Source organism: Muscardinus avellanarius (genome assembly GCF_963383645.1).
Source record: "Muscardinus avellanarius genome assembly, chromosome: 16".
In the NCBI taxonomy this organism is placed as follows: domain Eukaryota; kingdom Metazoa; phylum Chordata; class Mammalia; order Rodentia; family Gliridae; genus Muscardinus; species Muscardinus avellanarius.
In genome coordinates this window covers 22,741,370-22,754,461 of record NC_137802.1, presented here as the reverse complement: position 1 = coordinate 22,754,461, position 13,092 = coordinate 22,741,370, and the positions used below count along the sequence as shown (strand labels likewise).

Below are 13,092 nucleotides of genomic sequence, written 5' to 3'. Positions count from 1 at the left end.
GCTGAGACAGGAAAATAGCAGGTTTAAAGCCAGCCTCAGCTACTTAGGGAGGCCCTCTGCAACTAAGTAAAACCATGCTCCAAAACAAAAAAAATACAAAATAGGGCTGGGGGTGGAGCTCAGAGGTAGAATGCTCCTTGAGTTTCATCCCTAGTACTGCAAAAAAAAAAAAAAAAAAAAAAAAAAGCCTAGATTGTATTTGGTCTCACAGGTCTGTTATCTGGAGCACCTGACCCCATATAAACCATTCTATGTTTAAAAGGGTTTGTAAACTAATCCTGGACATTGAAAAGAAAAGAAAACAAACAAACCAAAACAAAGGCAGTTTATAATGTACTTCAAGCACTATTCTGGTCATGTAAAATGAATAACATAAGTAATTCATGATTGGTTCAAACCTTTTTCAAAGCACTAACCTTACCCCCCAAACTCATGTTATTCTAACTTGCACATAATGCAGAGGGCAGAATTTGGCCCCAAAACCGTCCACAGAGTATTATCAATGAGTAGGATCTGAGAACTCCGAGTCTCCCACTATGACACTGACACTCAGAAGAAACGGCCCTGCTGGACTCCACCGGCCGGGAGTCTCCTGAGGGCTGCAGCAGTGTGAGCCTACTAGACGGCCCCTTAGGGGGAGGCAGAGAGCTGGCAGCCTGGCTATCCACTTAGTGAATCCAATACTGGTTTAAAGCTATGCACTGAATAAAGTGCTTTGCACATCCCGCTTCTCACCTGGAATGAAAATACACATTATCTTAAGAATTAACCTACTTATTGGTCTGGGGGAAAAGAATGACAAGGCTGAAAGAATCCCAAGAAAAAGCATGAAGCACTGACTGAGAAGGAAGACAAATGCTTCTAGTAGTGTTCTCAGAATTCTCAAGATCTGAAATGTCAGAATGAGTCACACAACAGTCATGTTCCGTAAATGAAAAAGCAGTCCCACTGGGGACTATTCACGTGGTGCATGATTATTTCACGGGGTGGAAGGGAACAGTCTACTGCATTTGATCATATGGTTTCAGAACGAAACAAACCACTGTAGAAATCAGGGTGAGCAGTGTGTCCATCAGTATTCCACAGGTTGATCTGCACTGCCTTTGAGAAAGGAGGCAAGACACCTACTCCTGATACGCCACTACCACTTCAAAATGCCAAGTCAGAAGTTAACCACACAAGCCCTCTAGCTTCGTACCCTGATAAGGTAAATAAGACTAGAAATGGAGTTCAGTCTAAAGAAGGTCACAGGTAATAGAATGCTTACATAAACTAGACTGTTTTTGACACCTAGAAGAAAATTGTATAGATGGCAACTGGAGGAAAAAAAAAAAAAAAAGATTGTTCCCATCTGTCAGCAAAACTGTTTGTTGAGCTATACTCAGCTGAAGTCCTCATCGGGATTCTGTTGATCCAGCAGACGAACATGTGTGAATGGGAAGTGACCTCGTTTGCCATTACACTCCCCTTCCCACTGACCACTCACATTAATCTTCGTGACCTTTACCAGCTCACCGACCTGGAGGAGGAGATAAGGAGAGCACTTTATTTCTAGTTCAGGATGCAAGCTGGTGCATTCACTCTGATCAGGCACACTCTGCCCCGTGATTGCTCTAGGATCGCCACAGAAAGGACTACTCAGCACCTCCCCAGCCCCAGCCCCCAGACTCGTTACTTATGGTTAATGCAGGCAGAAGGAAGAAGTGGTCTAGCAGTGCACGCAGAAAGCAGAAAGATCTTAGAAAATGATTCTTTTTGAAAATTTCTGTCTCTGGGTAGGCGACCTCAGTGAGCTGTCTGCTTGCCCTCCAGGCCTGGCCTGGGACGAGCCCTGCCCGACAGTAAAATGGTGCTGAGGATTATTGAATCCAGGGGTGTTCTATCTCTGAACCATACCCTCAGTGCTGTTTATATATCAGTACTGGGGATTGAACCGAAGAGTAGTCTACCTCAAAGATACCCTCCTAACCATTTTTTTTTTTTTTAAACTGGGATTGACCCAGGGGTATGTTTTATGTTATATCCTGGGCCCCTCTTTGTTTTTTGAAGTACTTGGGATGAAACACAGAGGCATTCTACCTCTGAGCTACACCATCAGCCCTATTCTTTATTAATTTTTTTTTTGGTGGTACTGGGGTTCCTGGAAACCCTTCTACCTGGGGGCTATACTCCCAGACCTATTTTTATACTTTTTTATTTGGAAACAGGGTATCTTTTTTTTTTTTTTTTGGTGGTACTGGGGTTCCTGGAAGCCCTTCTACCTCCGGGCTACACTCCCAGACCTATTTTTACATTTTTATTTGGAAACAGGGTCTCCTAAGCCAGCGCATGGCTGGCTTCGAACCTGCGCGATCCTCCTGTCTCTGCCTCCCAAGCGCAGGGATTACAAGCGTGCGCCACAACGCCCGGCGAAACAGGGTATCTTAAGCCAGCCCAGCTGGCTTCAAACCTACTCCATCCTCCTGTCTCCACCTCCCAAGCAGGGGGGGGGGTGTGGGGGGGATTACAAGCATGTGCAACCACGCCTGGCCTTTTTTTTTTTTTTTTTTAAAGAACTGGGGTTTTTTTTGCTGAAACTGGAGGATCGATAGCTACTTAGTGAGGCCCTCCACAACTTAGTGAGACACTGTTTCAAAATAAAAAATAGGGCAGGGGATGTGGCTCGGAGGTCAAATGGTCAAATGCCCCTGGGCTCCATCCCCAGACTCACAAAAAAAAAAAAAAAAAAAAAAAAGTTTTAAGTTTTTTTTTTTTTGGTGTGTGTGTGTGGGGGCTCAGGATGAAATCTAGGGGCCTTCTACCTCCAGGCTATACTCATGGACCTATTTTATATTTTATTTAGAAACAGGGTCTCACTAAGTTGCTGAGAGCCTCACTAAATAGCTGAGGCTGGCTTTGAACCTGTGCGATCCTCCTGTCTCAGCCTCCCAAGTACTGGGATTACAAGTGTCATGCACGGCTTGAACTGGGGGTTAAAACCAGAGACCTCCAAGCTACAACACCCACGGCCTATTTTTTTTTTTTTTTAATTTTTTGCAGTACTATTTTTTTTTTTTTTTTTGCGGGTCTGGGGATGGAACCCAGGGGCATTCAACCTCTGAGCTACACCCCTTGCCCTATTTTTTATTCTTTATTTTGAAACAGGGTCTCACTAAGTTACGGAGGGCCTCACTAAGTAGCTAAAGCTGTCCGTGAACCGCGATCCTCTCTCAGCCTTCCGAATGCTGGGATTACAAGCATGCCACCATGCCCAGCTCCCCCAGGCCTATTTTTTATTCTTTATTTTGAAACAGAGTCTTACTGAGTTGCAGAGGGCCTCACTAAGTAGTAACTGAGGCTGGCCTCAAACTGAGATCCTCCTATCTCAGCCTCCTGAACGCTGGGATCACAAGCATGTGCCACCAATTAAAATACTCCAAGTAAATTTTATTTTGAAACAGGGTTTTACTAAATTGCTGAGGATAGCCTTGAACCTGTAATCCTTCTGTATCAGCCTCCCCTGTACTAGGATTACAGATATGTGTCACCTTGTCCAGCTCTCTCCAACACCTTTTCAAATTTTATTTTGAGACAGGGCTTTCATTAAATTGCTCTGGCTAGCCTTGATTTTGGGATCCTCCTGTCTTAATTTTCTGACTAGATCAACTGGGAATGAAGGGCACGTGTTCGCAAGCCTGGCGAGATATAAATACAGGCATTGTGGCGCACCCTTGTAATACCAGTACTTGGGAGACTGAGACAGGAGGATTGCGGGTTTGTGGCCTCCTAAGCCACTAAGTGAGGCCCTCTGCAACTTAGTGAGACCCCGTTCAAAATAAAGAATAAAAAATGAGGCCGGGTTTAACTCAGAGGTAGTTGCCCCTGGATTCCATCCCCCAGTACTGCCAAAAAAAAAAAAAAAAAAAAAAAAAAAAAAAAAAAAAAAAGAAGAAAGAAATCCAGCAGTCTACTTAGTAAAGCCCTGTGCAACTGAGTGAGACCCAGTTTCAAAATAAAGAATAAAAAAATAGGGCTGGGGGTATAGCTCAGAGGTAGAATGCCCCTGGGTTCCATCCCTAGTACAAAAAAAAAAAAAAAAAAAGGGAGAGCCGGGTAAGGTGGTGTACGCTTGTAATCCCAGCATCTGGGAGGCTGAGGCAGGATGGGATTTCAAGGCCAGTCTCAGCTACTTAGTGAGGTCCTTTGCAACTCAGTGAGACCGTTTCAACAACAACAACAAAAAGGACTGGAGCTATAGGCCAGAGGTAGAATGCCCCTGGGTTCAATCTCCAGTACTACAAAAAAAGTAATAATAATATTATTAAACAAGCGGGCTTGGTAGTGCAAACCTATAATCCTACTACTTGGGAGGCTGAGACAGGATTACAGGTTCCAGGACAGCCTTAGCAAGTAGTGAGACTCTCATCAACCTCATTAGACCCTGTTTCAAAGTAAAAATCAAATTGGGCTGGGGTGTAACTCAGAGGTAGAATGCCTCTGGTTTCAAACCCCAGTACAATTAATAACAACAACCACAACCAACAACAACTGAAAACAGAGGTTCAGAGCAATTATAAGATATAACTCCTGCCAGGCGTGGTGGCGCACATTTGTGATCCCAGCAATCGGGAGGATGCGGGTTTGCGGCCAGCCTCAGCATTCAGTGAGGCCCTTTGCAACTCAGTGAGACCCTGTTTCAAAATAAAGAATAAAAAGCTGGGCATGGTGGCGCACGCTTGTAATTCCAGTGCTTGGGAGGTGGAGACAGGAGGATCGTGCAGGTTCAAAGCCAGCTGTGCTGGCTTAAGAGACCTGTTTCCAAATTAAAAAATATAAAATAGGTCTGTGAGTGTAGCCCAGAGGTAGAAGGGTTCCATCCCCAGTACCACCAAAAAAAAAAAAAAAAAAAAAAAAAAAAAAGTTGGGCTAGGGGTATAGATCGAAGGTAGAATGCCCCTGGGTTTCATCCCCAGTACAACAACAACAACAACAACAACAACAACAACAACAGAATCAGGCTGGGAGTGTAGCTCAGAAGTAGAATGTCCCTGGGTTCAGTAACCCCAGCACCACACACACACACACACACAGCAATACCGCAAGACACTAGGTGCCTAATATCTAACTACTCCTCGGTGACGGCTTCTTGCTTAGGATCTGTCAGGTACTCTGACTTTCCACCCCTCGTCTACACGCACACATTACACACATACTCAGTTCAATGCCTATGCTTCTGGTCACTTGCTATATTAAGTCAATTATATCAAATGTGGTACAACCCCCCAGACCCCACCTTTCTGTGGTACTGGGGAATACAGGGCATTCTACTTCCGAGCTACACACCCAGCCCTATTTTTTTTTTTAACTCTTTATTTTGAAACAGGGTCTTACTGAGTTGCAAAGGGCGTAAGTAGTTGTTGAGGCCGTCCATGAACTGGATCCTCCTGTCTCAGTCTCCCAAATGCTGCAATTACAAGTATGCGCCACCACGCCCGGCTTATTTATTCAATATTTTGTTTGGAAATCTTAGGTTACTGAAAACCTCATTATTTTCTGGGGCTATCCTTGAATCTTCGATCCTTATGTCTCAGTCTCCCAGGAACTGGGACTATAAGTATGTGCCAACACACCTGACTCCCTAATTTTAGTATTTACTTGTACTGTCTGTACAAATGTCATATATAAACTCTTATTCTGGTAGCTAGATCTAATCTATGTGTCTGGCCTTAAAAAAGGGACTTTTAAGTTAGGCATGGTGGCGCAAACTTGTTAATCCCAGTACTTGGGAGGCTGAGACAGGAGTATTGCAGGTTCCAGGACAGCCTCAGCAAATAGTGACTTAACTTAATGAGATCCTGTTTCAAAAAAAAAAAAAAAAAAAAAAAAAAAATAGGGCTGGGGTGTAGCTCAGAGAACGCCCCTGGGTTCAACCAGTAGTGTCACACACACAGAAAAAGGGACTTTACCTAAGGCAACACAGTGACATCTTGTTTTAAAGAGAAAAAAAATGTTTGAGGGTATTGTATGTTCAATAAAACCTAAACTAGTTGCTGGTTGTGGGGGAATACCAGTACTTGGGAGGCTGGGACAGGAGAATCTGGGTTCGAATACAGCCTCAGCTACCTAATGAGGGTCCTTTGCAACTCGGTGAGACCCTGTTTCAAAATAAAGAATAAAACATAGGACTGTGGGTGTAGCTCGGAGGTAGATGTCCCTGGGTTCAATCCCCAGTACCGCAAAAAAAAAAAAAAAAAAAAAAAAAAAAAGCAAAGCCGGGCATAGTGGCGTACATTTAAAATCCCAGCATTTGGGAGGCGGAGACAGTGATGCTCTCAGCAACTTAGTGAGACCCCGTTTCCAAATAAAATATAAAATAGGTCTGGGAGTATAGCCCAGAGGTAGAAAGCCCCTGGGTTCCACCCCCAGTACCACCAAAAAAAAAAAAAAAAAAAAAGAATAAAAAATAGGGTGGGGTTGTAGCTTGAAGGAAGAATGCATCTGGGTTCCATTCCAAGTACCACAAACTAAAACAAAATAAAGATTAAAAAATTGAGCTCGGAGCCGGGCGTGGTGACGCACGCTTGTAATCCCAGCATTTGGGAGGCTAAGACCAGAGGATCGGGTTTTCGGACAGCCTCAGCTACTTAGTGAGACACTCTGTAACTTAGTGAGACCCTGTTTCAAAATAAAGAATAAAAATAGGGCGGAGCCGGGCGTGGTGGCGCACGCTTGTAATCCCCGCGCTTGTGAGGCAGAGACAGGAGGATTGCACGGGTTCGAAGCCAGCAGCGTACGCTGGCTTAGGAGACCCTGTTTCCAAATAAAAATGTAAAAATAGGTCTGGGAGAGTAGCCCGGAGGTAGAAGGGCTTCCAGGAACTCTAGTACCACCAAAAAAAAAAAAAAAAAAAGGGCAGGGGATGTGGCTCGGAGGTCAAGTGCCCCTGGGTTCCTCCCCCACCCCACAAAAATAAAAAAATAAAAATTGAGCTGGGGGTGTAGCTGTGAGATAGAATGCCCAAGGGTTCAATCCTCAGCACTCCCCCCCCCAAAAAAAGGGGAAAATCAATAAAATAGCACTGGGGAACTGGGCCTGGGGGTGCATGCTTGTAATCCCAGTATTCGTGAGGCTGAGACAGGAAGATTGTCAGTTCAACGACAGCCTCAACAATTTAGCGAGGCTCTCAGCAATCTAGTAAGACGCTGTTTCCAAATAATAAAATCAGGCTGGGGGTGTAGCATGGAGGTAATATGCCTCTGGGTTTGATCCCTAGTATCCCCCACCCCCCGCAAAGAAATAAGGTGGGGATGTAGCTTAGAGGTAGAAAGCCCATGAGCTGAATCCCCAGTACCACATACCACAGACACACATACAAAAATGTGTGCCCTGTGATACTATTAAAAAAAAAAGGTCTGGAGATATAGCACAAGAGGTAGAGTGCCCTTGGATTCAATTTCCAATATCAAAAATAAATAAATAAAATAAAATAAAGAACACTGGGGGTTTAGCTTGGAGGTAGAATAACATCCCTGGGTTCAATCCCCAGTACCTCTCCAGTACAGCCTTGCAGGTTCAAAGCCAGACTCGGCAACTTTGCAAGGCTCACAGCAATTTAGCAAGAACCTTTTCAAACAAAAATAAGCCGGGCGTGGTGGCACACGCTTGTAATCCCCACGCTTGGGAGGCAGAGACAGGAGGATCGTGCAGGTTCGAAGTCAGCCTCGCTGGCTTGAGACCGTTTCCAAATAAAATATAAAATAGGTCTGGGAGTATAGCCTAGAGGTAGAAGGGTTCCATCCCTAGTACCACCAAATTAATTAATTAAAAAAGAAAATAAATAAGGCTGAAGTGTAGCTTGGAGCTAGAACAACCTGGGTTCCATGCCTAGTACTATGGGGGCTGGGTTGGGGAGGGAGGAGAGCTAGAAATGAGCCAGTGTAGCGGCACACACTTGTAATCCCAGCATCCAGGAGGCTGAGACCAGAGGATCGTGGTTTGTGGACAGCCTCAGCTACTTAGTGAGGCACTCCGTAACTTAGTGAGACCCTGTTTCAAAATAAAGAATAAAAAATAGGCCAGGGGGTGTAGCTCGGAGGTCAAATGCCCCCGGGTTCCATCCCCACACCTGCAAAAAACAAAACAAAACAAAAAAAACACACACAAAAAATAAAATAAAACAGCTGGAGATGTAGAACACAGAGTAGAGCAGCTGCTTAGTATGCCTGAAGCCCTAAGTCTGACATCCCAGCACCACACCTGAAAAGTGTGTGTGGAGGGAGGATAGGTAAGATTTAAGGCCCATGTACACATGCTTTTTTGTGTGTGTGTGTGTGAGGACCAGAGATTGAACCCATGGGCCTTCTACCTCTAAGCTACACACCCAGCCTTGTTTTCATTGTCTTTTTGTAGAACTGGGGAATGAACCCAGGGGCATTCTGCCTCCAAGTTACACCCCAGCCCCCCCCCCTTTTTTTTGTACTGGGGGTTGAACCCAGGGGCATTCTACTTCCTAACTACACCTCCAGCCCTATTTTTATTCTTTATTTTGAAGCAGGGTCTTATTAAGTTGCTGAGCTCTCACTAAGTAGCTGAGGCTGGCCGCAAACCTGTGACTGTTTTGTCTCAGCCTCCCAAGTACTGGGATTACAAGCAGCGCCACCACACCCGCTTACTTTTCATTTTGAAACAGGATGTCACTAGGTTACCAAAGAGTCTGGCTACATTGCACAGCCTGGCCTCAATCCTGCAATGCACCTGTCAGTCCCCTAAGTACTGGGATTTTGTTGTTGTTTTGGTACCGGGGACTGAACCCAGGGGCATTTACCCCTGAGTAAAACCCCTAAATCCTTTTTATTTTAAAATAGAGTCTTATGCCGGGTGTGGTGGCGCACACTTGTAATCCCTGTGCTTGGGAGGCTGAGACAGGAGGATCGCACAGGTTCGAAGCCAGCCTCAGCTACTTAGTGAGGCTTTCAGCAACTTAGTGAGACCCACCCTGTTTCCAAATAAAATATAAAAAAGGTCTGGGAGTATAGCCCGGAGGTAGAAAGCCTCTGGGATCCACCCCCAGTACCACAAAAAAAAAAAACCAAAACAAACAAAAAAAATAAATAAAATAGAGTCTTAGCCGGGTGGTGGTGCACGCTTGTAATCCCAGCATTCGGGAGGCTGACACTGAGGATCGCAGTTCGCGGACAGCCTCAGCTACTTAGTGAAGCCCTCTGCAACTCAGTGAGACCTGGTTCCAAAATAAAGAATAAAATAGGGCAGTGGGTGTAGCTCGGAGGTCAAATGCCCCTGGGTTCCATCCCCAGACCCGCCAAAAAATAAAATAGAGTCTTGCTAAGGTACTGAGGCTGGCTTTGAATAAGTGATTCTCCTGTCTCAGCCTCCCAAATACACTCCAGCCTTAATGATTGACTAGCCTCAAAAAGAAACAAACAAAAAACCAAATAAGCATCAGTTATAATGGTGGAAAGGTGCAGGTTTTTTGTGTTTAAATGAAAAGCTACCAGATGAACAAAAGCATCCCACCAAGTCCTGGGACACAAGGCTCTCCCTGGTTCTAGTCTAATTTATGTATGCAAGTGGTACTGTAGATTTAACCCAGGGACAGTCTACCTCTGAGCTACACCCCTCAGTCTTATTTAATTTTGTATTTATTCTCTTATTTCTTATTTATTTACTATCTATTTATTTTTGCAGTACTGAGGATTAAACCCAGGGCATTCTACCTCTGAGCTACACCCTATTTTTTACTCTTTATTTTTTTGTGGGTCTGGGGATGGAACCCAGGGCATTCTACCTCTAAGCTACAACCCCTTCCCTGTTTTTTATTCTTTTTTTTTTTTTTGAAACAGTGTCTCACTAAATTGTAGAGGGCCTCACTAAGTAGCTGAGGCTGTCCGCAAACCTCGATTCTCCAGTCTCAGCCTACCGAATGTTTAGATTACAAGTGTGTGCCACCATGCCCAGCTCTATTCTTTATTTTGAAACAGAATCTCAATGAGTTGTGGAGGGCCTCACTATGTAGTTGAGGCTGGCCACAAGCCATACGATCCTCCTGTCTCAGCCTCCCAAGTACTGAGATTACAGGCATGCGGTACCAGGCCTGGCTTTTATTTTTATTTTTCATATTTTAAAATTCTTTTATGGTACTGGGAATGGGACCCAGGGACATTCTACCTCCAAGCTATACCTCCAGACCTATTTTTTATTCTTTATTTTGAAAAAGGGTCTCTCTGAGTTGCAAAGGGCCTAAGAAGTAGCTGAGGCTGGTCTCGAACTGAGATCCTCCTGTCTCAGCCTTTATCATTTTGAAAATCTCTAAGTTGCAGAGGGCTTCACAAAGTTCCCGAGACTGGTCAAGACCCTGCAACCTTCCTGTCAGTCTCCCAGGTACTGGGATTACAAATGTGCACCACTGCACCCAGCTCTAGTCCAGTACCACAAAAGTAAAAAACGAAATAAAAGAGAGCCAGGTGTGGTGGCACACACTTGTAATCCCAGGATTTGGGTCTGAGACAGAAGGATCCAGGTTCGTGGGTAGCTTCAGCTTAGTGAGGCCCTTTGACTCAAGTGAGACGGGTTCAAAATAAAGAACAAAAAATAGGGCTGGGAGTTTAGCTCAGAGGTAGAATGTCCCTGGGTTCCATCCTCAGTACTGAAAGAAAGAAAAAAAAAAAAAAGGAAAAAAAAAAGGGGAAAAAAAGGTGATGAGCTACCAAAAATAATTATTCACCAGAAAAAGGCAAAACTAAATTGCGTGTGCAGAACTGGCTCTAGGCCTGTGAAATGCATTAAACAACAAAGACCAGGTCAATCTGCTGCTTCTTGAAACTAACGCTCCCAGGTATGGGTCTCTCCATACCTGTAGCACATCCCTCCTGTTTTTCTCTCTTTGATGCTAGGGACTGATCCTAGGGCTTTGTGCATGCTAGGCAAGCACTTTACCAATGAGCCACACCCCCAGATTATCTTGATTCTTATGAACACGATTAATCCTAAGGAGCCTCATATCTCCTAAAGTAAAAACATTTTGTTTTTGCAGGAAAATTTCACTGAAATACTTTCCTAGAGATCACTTATTATATTTAAATCTGTGTAAATCCACCTTCTTTTAGACAATGACAAGCAGAAAGCAAGAAAGAGATTAGGATATAGATGAAACAAGTAATTTAGGTTAATTTCTGTAAACTCAAGTGGTGTTATTAGTCAAAGTTCGCTTAGTAGATCAATCAAAACATTTATACAGTTTACATTATTTACTCATTGCAAGATAGGTTTTTCTAAATAAAAGAGAAACCCCAACATTAAACACAAAAATCAATACTAATGGTTCAAGAACTACAACAACATCACAATGCTGGTGCGGTTTTCAGCATTCCTACAAAGCTCTAAGAGGTCAGAAAGGGAGACCCTGTGCAGATCTCTTCCTTCTACATTTTGCACATTATGTACCTCCAAAGCCAAGGCTGTCTTGTCGTAGGCATTAGGGACTCGCTTCTGGATAACCCTGGCATAAATGGGCCCATTCTGGAGGTTAGGGAGCGGAGTGTTGACGCTTGGTTGGGCATAGGGCCCGGGCTCCGGCCCACCCAGTGGCTGTGGGTGGGAACCCTCCTGGTTACCTCCAATCAGAGCCGATACTGAGGCGGAGGCAGGTCTATACTTCTCCACGTAAGGGACTGGAATCATCCCTCTCTTGCCTTCGCTGTCCTCTGCATTCCACCACTGCTCTTCAGGCTTATCCCGGATTCTCAAGATGTCTCCTTTCTTAAAGGGAAGATCTTCTTCATCATTCCCATTAAAGTCAAAGAGGGCTCGCACATACTCTGCCTCCTCCTGCCTGAGAATCACTCCACTACCCTGCCTGGACCTTGAAACCGGTTCTATCAATGTTGTAGTGTCCAAATAGTGAATTTTGTAGAATTCCAGTAAAGCAGGCAATGAATCAAACTCTTGATCTCCTATTCGGAGTCTGGAGGGGCTCACCCCTAGAAAAAACAGAACAGAGTGTTATTTAATGATGTACTATATTGAGGATGAAATGCAGATTTTAAGTACTTCCTATACACATTTAGTCAATATTTAATCAACAAGAGAACTGCCTTAAAATAATCTACTCAAAGAAAACCAATTCAACTTATTTTTTGGTGGCACTAGGGATTAAACCCAGGGGCATTCTACCGCCAAGTTACATTCTACCTATTGTATTTTTTTGAAACAAGGTCTAAGTTGTAGAAGGCTACACTAAGTTGTTGAGGTTGTTCTTGAACCTGCAATCTTCATGTCACAGTCTCCCAAGTACTGGGATTACAAGTGTGCACCACCATGCCCAGTTCAAAATCCTAGTTTCTTTTGTGTGTGTGGTACTGAGAATTGAATCTAGGAGCATTCTACCAAGCTACATCCCCAACCCTATATTATTTTGAAACAGGGTCTCGCTAAGTTGCAGAGGGCCTCACTAAGTAGCTGATGTTGGCTGCGAACATGTGATCATACTGTCTCAGCCTCTCAAATACTGGGATTAAAAGTGTAGGATACTATGGCCGATTCAAAATTCCACTTTAGAGATGAAACATCCCACGGGAATAAAGATGTCCATCACCACTGGCCTGAGTGGGGAAAAAAAAGTCATGACAGACCTCTTAGGCCCAGACAGCACAACATGGAAAATTTTTTTTGTATGTGGTGCTGAAGATTGAACTCAGGGCATTTTACCTCCGAGCTACACCCCCAGCACAAATTTTTATTTATTTATTTTTCCGTACTGGGAATGGAACCAGGGACATTCTACCTCTGAGCTATACTCCCAGTCCTATTTTTCTTTATTTTGAAACAGGATCTCACTGAGTTACAATGGACTTCATTAAGTAGCTGAGGCTTTCCATGAACCTTGCCTCCTCTTGTCTCAGCCTCCAAATGCTGGGATTACAAGGGTGTGCCACCATGCCCAGCTTTCTTTTTATTTATTTACTATTCATTTATTTATTTAATTTTTGCGGGTCTGGGGATGGAACCCAGGGACATTCAACCTTCGAGCTACACTCCCTGCCCTATTTTTTATGCTTTATTTTGAAACAGGGTCTCACTAAGTTGCAGAGGACCTCA

General features: G+C 44.1%; 1 protein-coding gene across 1 annotated transcript in view; it reads right to left on the bottom strand.

The window, feature by feature from the left end:
* Window positions 1-1,159: 1,159 nt before the first annotated feature.
* Window positions 1,160-13,092, bottom strand: part of CRK (CRK proto-oncogene, adaptor protein) — a gene marked incomplete at its 5' end in the record, with an annotated part of 36,119 nt that continues 24,186 nt past the window's right edge. The window contains 2 exons of the mRNA XM_080712913.1: window positions 1,160-1,519; window positions 11,440-11,975. Coding sequence (XP_080569039.1) covers window positions 1,382-1,519; window positions 11,440-11,975 — 674 coding nt within the window. The 3' untranslated portion in view covers window positions 1,160-1,381. The remainder of the gene's footprint in view (window positions 1,520-11,439; window positions 11,976-13,092) is intronic.